We start from the raw sequence: 10,249 nt of genomic DNA on the forward strand, positions 1-10,249 counted from the left end.
ATTGAGGTGCGGAGGTACAGAACGAGAATTTGTTCACCGTAACGGCTCAGAAGAAGCTCTAGAAAGTGTCGGAGTGTCTTTTTTGTTGGCCGTATAGTGGTTTTCAAACAGTACTACCGAAATCAATAGACAGTGGTGTTTCGGCTACAAAAAACAATAAAGAGTGAAGTTTTCTAAACAACTCAACCTTGCTGTCCAGTAGTTGAACTGCATCAAGCTTTTTATTATTCCAAGGAAATCTATATCGTGGTACCTATTTTGTCCGTACTTGCTTTGTAATCAGAAGGATAGCACGTGGCTGAACTTCACAAGGAAGAATCAAGCAGAGTTTATCGATCTTCAATTGAAGATGGAAAAATCGATAAGCTTGCGAGAATTCAGCACGCAGAGATGGCAGCTTGTGCTATGCACTACCATGTACTACTGCCGAAATACACTCATCAGCATAGTAATATGGTTTTATCGGGAGACTCAACCGAATCTTTCGTGATATTCCATAATAACGAGAGATTCATAAAGGAAACTACTCACAAGGTTGCTGAAAACGCTTCGACAGCCCGCGACCGGTTTCGCCCTTCTTGGGCCTCATCAGGTAAGCGCAGTTCCCGAGTTTCCGACAACCTTATGTTCTACCTGAACCCAAATTGGTTTCATTTTGGTCTTCCGTTAGGGCCAAATCAGTTTGCACGTGGGTGTATGTCGCGAATTGCCTAAAACTCGGTTTTCAGGTAGCACGCAAGTTTGGCGGTGATTCGGTGGGTTGTTCCCACCTGATGAGCCCTTAGAAGGGCGAAACTGATCGTGCGCTGTCGTAGATATTTCAGCGACCTTCTGAATAGTGTGCTTTTCCAGGATACCGTTTAAAAACCTGAAGCCTAACAGAAGGAAGTGGGGTTAGATAAAATACCTCTTGTTTTGGTAGAGGCGTGTGTTTTGGATGAAAGCGAGAATGCAGGTTTGTTTATCGAGGTGAGAAACGGTTTTCTAAGTGGAAGTTAGCACATAATTAAAAGAGGAAAAAAGACGCACGGGGCGGAAAATCAGAAGTTTTCTTAATGTTGGTAGTTGAGCAGATTTGAGAATTTTTAACTGAGATTTCATCTTGTAGGTGAAGTTAATCTTTGCTGAAATGCGGAGAAGCACTGCATAACTGTTTCATCAGTAGAGTTCATCTCCCGAAACACATAAATTCGAACCCGGGGCATCCCGGGTAGTAGTTTGTGCGACCACGAAGTGCCGATCAACAATGTGATTAGCCCCGACTCATCATCCGATTACGGGATCCATATCACGTGGCAGGTGGAAAGTTCCCCCATCGTGTGAATTATTCTTTCCCAGGAGAGATTCTGGAATCTTCAGTAAAAATCTTTCCTGCAGCTGATGCCAGTCTATACTAAGCACCCGTACAGCTGTGTAATGCCCCTCGGCTATTCAGCAGTGATTGACTTTAGCTGGCGAAGGAACTGTTCGTTTAAGAGACAATGGGGTGGACTAGGAGAAAGATTTTGCTGTTCTGTGCTTAATAACCCGGTTTTTGTGTCAGAAATCGAGTAACGCACTTTCTTGTGAGTGAAAATCAACCATCAATTGAGTGAACAGATTGACAGAACATAGTTCTCAATAATGCAACGAGTACATGTGATTGATCGATACGCTACCAGCTGTCAGGGTTAAGTGGGTGTGTGAGTACTGATCACCAAAACAAGCCAATCACAGTTGTCAAAACTGGTCCTGGTCAAGTTCGAAATCATTCACTCTGAGGGTTGTCTATTATTATGGTGGGGAAGGAGGATAGAGCCAACTTTTTCTCGAAATGTTCATCCGACACAGCTTGGTTCTGTTTTGATTCCAATTTGTAGGTGAAAGCCACTCTGATTCAAACTACAGTGGAGCCCACAGATGCACCAAATAGCGCCCGCAAGAAAAATCAATGATGGGTTGATTGATGTGGAATTTCGTGCACCGGTCCTTTGTCTACAAACAGTTATGACTATATGGAGTCCCTTCAGAGTTTGGTAAGAAAATACCTTTCACAAACTTGGGTTTTGTTCGATTCTTAACTGGAATGAGCGAAGCTGTCAACCAACAGGCAAAGTTTGGTTCGAGTACTTCTCGGCTCTTTTATCCTAGAAACACCGTACAACTGTTTCATCCCTGCCGGAAATTACCACCAGTGTGTATCGCATAAATCTCTAGTGCCCGTAACCTTCCAGTCAGCAGCTTGACACAGTTGCGTTTGATCATCAGCGTCTGATCAGTAATCCAGCCAGCCGGTACGTAAAGTAAGCTGTGTGATGCAAGGACACCTATAGTTTCTAGATGTACGTTATACCACCGCTACTATTGCGCTCAACGTTGGCTTTCTCCAAACGACACACCTAGACGAGCTGTATGTACACGAATGTTGGTAGCATTTCTGAAAGCCCATTCGGAACTGAATCAAACCCTTGTCAAGCCAAATGTACTTTTGAACGACAATCACTTGGGTACACAAGAGCGCGCTAAAGTCTGTCATTATGACCCAAGTGACTGTGGGTTTTTCGTTCGGGTGTAAGTGAGGTCGGCTGCGCAGTTTGATCGATCGGAACTAACGGATTCGACAAGTACAAGTTATATCTGCGTGTTACCAGGCTGTACGAACGCTGGTGTTGCAAAAGTGAGGAATGATTGAATCTCACCTGGTGGACAGTCCACTACAGTAACGTTCCAGCACAAACGTTTTGAAGGCACACCAGGGATGAATCGAGTTCGTGTTTGTGAGCAAATGGCCTAGATGAGCTTCGAAATGGGGTCCAGGTTTCGAAGCTGCTCATTTCCACACGAAAGTGACCGAGTGATCTATGCGCATCTCTTTGGCTACTACTAACAGGAAGGTCACGAATTCTAATCGTGCGCTAGGAATTCGTAAGGTGAATAGAGAAGAGTGTCTGTGTTACTTCCCGGCTTAGCAACATACAGTGGCTGTGCTCGAAGAATATAACCTCTAACGAGGCTGCAAAATCCCTCCGCTACCTGCGAGGAGTCAAAACTCACAGGTGAGGAGAACTGAATAACAAAGAGGTCGGCTGGTCGCTTGCTTGTAGCTGAGTCACTATAACTTTGCACTTGTCAGCCAAGAGTGGACGATGTCTGCTGAAAGGAGTTGTTGTTCGCGCAGAGAATCGTATGATTTGATCATGGATCAGGGATGATGGAACAACAACCCAAGTGACATGACGGTTTTTCCAATTTTGGCTGATTCAGTCTAGCTTTATAATTACTCTTCTCTTTGGCCGAGATTGGTGTGTTGAGGGCCAAGGTTGGTGGTCATTCATGAGGAATACGGTATTTGTGATGACTGGTCCGGATTTGATTTCGCAACTGAGTCCACGTGCATCAATCCACGCGCTGGAAGTAATCATATTCTTGGTGACGGTCGACTGGATGGCCAATCTATGACTGCCTGAGTAAGACAGTGACTTGTGGAAACTATATTCATCAGCCTTCCAGTGCCGTTTGGCGGGAGTGTGGTACCTGGTTTGGAAGACTTTAACAGCTGGCCGAAAATTCGCATGATCTGAGTCAGGCTAGCAGTGACAGGGCAATATTTCGTCTTACATTGTGGCTACTAACATTTATTAAGTAGCATAAACAAAAAGAACATATGCTATCAGAGCTCAAACTCCGATAAATGAAGGTGCTTTGTATCAGCTATTGTTATTCGAGCCTATTGAGCAAAGATCGATTGGAGGTGAGAGGAAACCACAGTATGACCATAGAACATCGTCCGATTTTCTCATTTATCCAATCGTTTCTAACTTCCCATAATAGATTGCTGGTGAAGTCCATAAATGTCGAAAAGACAGGTGGACAGTACTCCTGATTAGTTAGTATGTTTATTTGGTCCAGTGCCATCAGTCACGCGTCCATTCTAGCAAGCAAGGATGAAATTGGCCACTAATTGTGGCTAGCAAGATGGACAGCGAAAAATAGAGCGTAAGCATAGAAAGAGCTCACCAGATAACAGCCTTCCATTATTCATTGATTGAGACGAAATTGAATCCTTTGATAGATTTGTACAATTGACCACGGGTTGATGTGTGGTTTGTTTGCCGGCACGTCACGCAACGGTTTAGAAAGCGTGCTAATGGGCGTGTCATGAGATTATGCCTGCAATTTCCAGTTCTGATAATAGGTAACGGTGACCCCTTTTAATTTAGTGATGCTGAACTTTTATCTATGCAACTCTGGTACGCACTCATGAGAGTCACAAATAGTAGATATGGCATTCGCAAACATGTATTATTGGTGACAGGGTTGAAACTAAGAACTAATTTAGGGCGTGAAGCGGAAAAATAAATAGGTTTTTCTTCACTCCGAATGAGCTATTGTGGTTTTTGTCAGCACTGTTCATTCAGTTGTTTGATTCAAGTGTTCCATGGCGTCACTTATTAAAAAGCTGTGAATACAACTTTGTTAATCACAACGAGCTCGAACAAGGTCAGAACCGTTTAATCTGAAGTTGTAGCAAGCCTTTCAACTCAGCCGGACAAAACTGTGGGCACTCTATTCCCACAAGCTGAATAAACTTGGCGGTATAGTCACTGTGCAGTGCCCATATGCTGATGCCTTGCAATCTGCCTACTTAAAACAATTGAGTAGATTACCGTTGTGGAAATATTTATGATTGACTTGGGGAAATCCCTCTTTTTCTTTGTTGAGGCAGTTTTGAACTCAAAAAGACCATTAAGTTTGAAATTTTAGACACATCGACCAGATTTTGGTGCTCAAAAGTAAAGGTGTCGCAAATATCGTAAAGTGACGTTGTAGCTACCCGGTCACCCACATACTTGACTGCTCAGCTTACAGTCGCTCACTGGAATACGAGGCTTGTCTTTTTTATACTCACAAATCACGTCACATTTAAGAAACTCATCGGACATAGATTGTCTCACCGTCTAGCGAGCGTATCAACTACTCATGTGCTGACACGCCCACGTACACGCACTGAGACCTACATATAGGGAAACCGAACACACTGAGCACACACAGACTCGCACGCGCGCAGGGAGCAAGGAGTCAGCCGAACACTCCAAGTCCACGGACAACCATGGAATACGTGTAGCAGCCAAACTGCGGAGAAAACACGTTCCCACCGTCCGGACTTTCACCAAGGGACTCTCACATACGACAAGTTCCCTTTTGACTTGCTCCACATTTTATATTGCCTTTATTCCATACATGCTGTAAATCGCTTCTGTAAACTACTGTCAACCACAGTACAGACTGTTACTGGGGCATGTACCTTCTGATTTGTATTATGGCCATCATCAGAAGTGCACTAATAACGTCAGTAACACAGGATGTCGGAGGTGTTGTGACGAACGCGGGGTATTCAAAAATCTGGAAATTCATATTGGTATATCCACAAACTTTTGGGTATAACCACGCATTGGGTGATTTAGACAGACGGGTAATGGGGACTAGACTACGTTAGAATGTTTCAGATTTGTTCAGTTGTTCGCATTAGCCACAGGCTGGAAGCATTCTCTTGCCCGCTACGAACTCAACGTTGGGTTAGGGTTTTTTTTTTTTTTTCAGGCTTCTATTAATAGTATGGACAGCTAACCTGATTTTTGCCTGCTTTCGATTCTCCAGCGTGCGTCATGCGTGTAGGCTAAGCAAGCGTGATCGTTGTTCGCCCACGCCAAAAGTCGTGGGGTTCACAAAAAGCTACGGCAGAGCGTGGGTGGCCTTGTTGTTTCCGGAACAAGCATTCGCTTACAGCGGACATAATGGCTGGTTATCCGGCAGTCTGTTCGCTGAGCTAAGCACTAGCTTACCACCGTTTTGTCACCAGACAAGCAGACATCATCACTTGGCGGCTGGTTGGGTACTTCATTCCCAACTGTACCCGTTTATGTAGCCCTTGAAGAGTAGTTGTTACCTCCTGACGTGCGGTGGGACAAATTTGTCGCAAGTTGCTTACAAACTACAAGCCATTAAAGATTGTTTTTCTCTATTTTGACGTAAATCGGGAATTAGTTTTGGCTACAACTGTTGTTAGCAACCCAGAGAACAACACTACCTATAAAACAGTACTGGCGCCGCTGAAATAAGCCAGTTTGTAATCCTTCTTATGGTGATTGTTAGTTTGTTTGAAATCTTAGGGTAGTCCCTTGTTTAAACCGGTTTGAAAATCTGACAATCGTCCGGTGCAAATATATATTTTTCAGAGAAAAGGTCCAGCTATCTGTATTCATTGTGGTAAACTCCAGTCGGATGGGCATTGATTTGTTCGTTGAGCCGGGCAGTTTGATTCCAAACTATTCACCACCAGTCGAGGATCAAGAAACGGGACTACATGTGGAGGTAAATCAGCAAAATTCGCATCTTGGGGACCAGGCACATGAAGTCTCGAGGTCACTCTATCAGTCCAAAGACGAACCAATTAATAGGCCAATCGGAATGCTAATCCAAACGACCAATGATTGGTCAAGGTCGACCTGAGTGACCGGGCCCTATACAAACATATCCACGCTCAACAGTCACTCACAGCGCACACTGATGATGCAACTTATACAACCATATGCAGGCTCAACAACCACTCACAGCGCACACTGATGATGCAACTTCAACTGGTGGTGAAGTGTTTGCAACCGAATTGCCCAGCTCCGCGAAGAAACCAACTACCATCATCACAAAGTGAGGTACCACTATTCTACCTTATTGCCCAGCTTTATCATGCAGACCGATTGTGGTTTGTCGGACTGAGATTTACTCTGGCAACAAATTGGGTGTGAGGTCACTAGCAGTCGTAAACTGGTTTCGTAAAAGAGGTATGCATGACTCATACCACCGACGGACTCGACCAATCGGGTATGGGTGAAGAATTTGAATTAAATGACACGACTGGTGAGGGATGACCGTTTAGACGGATTCCCAACCTTAAGTGTGTATTGTACTGCCTTCTCAAGTGGTCACCCAAAACTGCGCAACATTAAAGTGTTCCTTCAGGAGCACCAGGTCACCTGCTTGATTAGTCCACTTATTTTATAGTTAGATTGCGTTAAATTAGTAGCCAGTGCAAGTGCCAATTTCATCAGACACACACGTCCAATTTAGGCCTCAGCGCATCTGTTTACCAATACATTGGGTAAAAATCACCACGGTCACATGATGTGACGCCCAAGTGAGTAATATTGTACCTGTCCGGTTCGTTAGATCCCATGAGGCACTTGTGTTTTCTGCAGGAAATCGTATACACATGACAAGAGTAGTTCCCGTATCGAAATGGTTTACAGATTTCTTGAAAGTAACGCCACCCTCAGCTTGAAAAAGCTTCCCCACCTCAGGTAAACTGAAGAGCTCAAATTAACATCGTGCATGGTTTGGAGGACCGCGTAATATGAAGGCACGATGAAACTCAAGTTGATCGTGACAGACTTGTCTGGTTGAGTGGACGGGCCGACAGAGTGAGCCTCAGAGGAGTTTGCTTTTCAGTTTTGCTTATCGTGGTCAAATGTAAGAACACAGAGTCAAACGGAGTTGAATGTGTACTGCCTCCCTAGAAAGCTCCCCAATCGTCGGTCGGTTTTTCTTATGCGTGATTGATGAGATCTTCCTCTGTCGGTGGAAACCAGACTGACGACACAAGTTCGATGGCAAAGTTCAAAGCAAAGGGAGGGTATTCTGCATGGAAAAAACTATCAAATATTACTTTAAACTGTGAATATCAGTGGCTTCCGTGGAATTCAGAGGTCATGTTGGAACAAACTTTTCGCGTGATGAAAAACGAATCCAGCAGCCGACCGACGGTCCAAAGTCTCCCATATCTTGTATGATTCTGTACGGTTCGGACCAAGGTAGGGACCGGTGTAGTCTACACTGACTTATTGAACTTTTGCTCTGTCTTCAAAAATAAGGAAGTTCTGGTTAGTTAACTCCACGTTTAGTTTTTTGGGATGAAAAGAAACAATATCAGAATGTGACGAAGTGCCGGACTGGAGTATGGGGCTGTACGGATTCGAAGAGATTGCCCCGTTGCTGGACAGTAATGGGTTCAAGCAGCGTTCTCACTATTTATGCTTCCGTGCTTGTGTAGATACGACCAAAGCCACGAATTAGTGCGCCGTACCCATCTCTTGAGAATAAGTATGAAAGGCCTTTTCTGAGGAAAACCTCAGACTGGATGGTATCACGATTTAGTCGGCATCGCGCAGCTCCGCCGGTTGTGACCACTGCTGACGAGTACTGAAGGGGGATGGTTTATATATCGTTCATGTGTAGTAAGTACCCTTTTGGTACTTAACTGCCATGCCACCAGAAGGAAACACGAGTACTACCAGGCTCTCTAGACAGGGGGAGCCGAGAGGCAAAGGTCGGGTTCGAAACACGGACCTTCCGGTCAGTAAATTCGCGCTCTAACCACTGACTCATCTTTCCTCGGATGGTTTATATCTGGTTGCCCTGGTTGGCTTTATTGGCGTTACGTAAAAAAACCATCTGTATATTACGCTTGTGTTCCTGGAAAACAGGTCAGTCAGCGTTCCCCCTCAGTTTTGCTTCCCGGTTGCCGTATGGTTTATCTACCGCTAGCAAGCACTCCGGTTATAAGCTTCGATGTTTCAGGCAGTGTCGCGAATGGTGGAGGACAAGCCAGTATTTGGAACGGCGAACAACATGTATTTTGACAACATGAGTTGTGACCACATTGAAGAGACCCGGAACAACAAATAGCAAGGCATATGACAACGGGGTTCTGTGCAGATCGACGAGGACAAAGGGTCAGACATCAACCGACCGAGCAACGAACCTGTTCGTCTTTCCACATCAGCCGTTTTGACTTGGAGAGGTCGGGCCATCTACAGAAATGCGAAGAAAAAATAGGTGATCAGTGAAGTTATTCGGAGCGTGCTCCTCCTTGTAGCCGAGGAAAAAATACCATACGTTCGTAACGCACTGCCAATGCACTACTCAGCAACCTTATGAGTAGTTCATTACGAATATACATGTATCGAGATATCTCGAATATCGTAGCAAGTGAGACATGAGGCGGCTTGGTGCAGCACATTCAGTTGCCTGGAAACATCACAAATGAGAGATTCATCTAGGCTCCAGGTGAGTCTCCTATCAAAACTAAAGTTGTTTTTCAAATGAGTGCATTTCGCTGAACACCATACTTATCCTTTTAAGTAGTAGAGCTTATATCCATCCAGCAGAAAATCGCAGTAGACTGACTGGCAGTCAGCATCTCTCACCTCCGCGCGTAAGGACTGTCTGTACGCGTTTCTGTGCGTCGCTCTCAGGTCTTGTTCCTTAGGCCCTACATTGGATACGAAGAGTTCAGGCGGTTGCATATGCGACTCAGCGTAAACAGCATGTGCTATTAGCGAATATACACTCATCTGCAAACTAATTTGGTTCTTTCGAGAGACTCACCTGGAACCCAGCTGAATCTCTCGTTTATCATGTTCTTAGGCATGTGTTATTGTTCACGAGGTTCCAACGGTGCAGTTTGACGTGAACGGTATTCATGCATTCATGTGAGGTGTTCCTCAAAGTCGTGTTCCTCAAGAAGCACACTGGATCGGGTTGTCGGGTTGAATGTTTGCTTTGTTACAGCCAGCCGTTTTACACAAATACCGTGCGATACGGAATAGTGGGATCGTACCTCATTGTGAGAATGGCTCATTCCTCGGACGTTATCCACACCGAAAGGACCCAAGTATGGGATATAAATAGACGTGTGTTCAGCCTGTACGAAACAGGCCACACACCTTTGTCATCTATCCATTTCCACTGGGTCTATTTGGGACAGCGAGCTGGAGTTAACAGAAGTAATCAATACACTGGTTAAAGTAGAACTATTCCAAGTTTTTCATGGAAGGGTTGTCGCCATTCGGTTTTCTGTTAACTCGCCGAAACGCTATATTTGTCAGCCGGCGGGGCCGGTATTCGCTAGACGCCTATCAATAAGACAGCCAAGCGAGTTGTGCCGTTTCACTAAGCTCGGCTGGTTATAAGAAAACAAACACAAATCTGGTCACGTGGTTTCTTTAGTTGGAGGGTACCAAGGTGAGACTCAGCTGTCTCATGACAATAATCGGAAACGGTCGTTCTCACGCTTTCTGGACTCTTTTAGTTCTCAGACAATTAGGAGAGGATAATTTAGATTCCAAGTAGTGTTCTGAGGTTGGTGGAGCTCAACCACCTAAGGGATATTTGACGGAATTTTTTTCAAAAAAGAACAGTTGGCTGGTTAATCAGA

The 10,249-nt window shown here is 44.7% G+C and overlaps 1 protein-coding gene across 1 annotated transcript in view; it reads right to left on the bottom strand.

Moving 5' to 3' along the window:
• The window catches only part of T265_05227 (hypothetical protein), a gene marked incomplete at both ends in the record, with an annotated part of 52,516 nt that extends 43,464 nt beyond the window's left edge, over positions 1–9,052 (bottom strand). Inside the window, 2 exons of the mRNA XM_009170182.1 lie at positions 8,795–8,843; positions 8,964–9,052. Of these exons, the coding sequence (XP_009168446.1) occupies positions 8,795–8,843; positions 8,964–9,052 (138 nt within the window). The remainder of the gene's footprint in view (positions 1–8,794; positions 8,844–8,963) is intronic.
• Between the last annotated feature and the right edge of the window lie 1,197 nt (positions 9,053–10,249).

Source organism: Opisthorchis viverrini (assembly GCF_000715545.1).
Source record: "Opisthorchis viverrini unplaced genomic scaffold opera_v5_95, whole genome shotgun sequence".
Lineage (NCBI taxonomy): Eukaryota > Metazoa > Platyhelminthes > Trematoda > Opisthorchiida > Opisthorchiidae > Opisthorchis > Opisthorchis viverrini.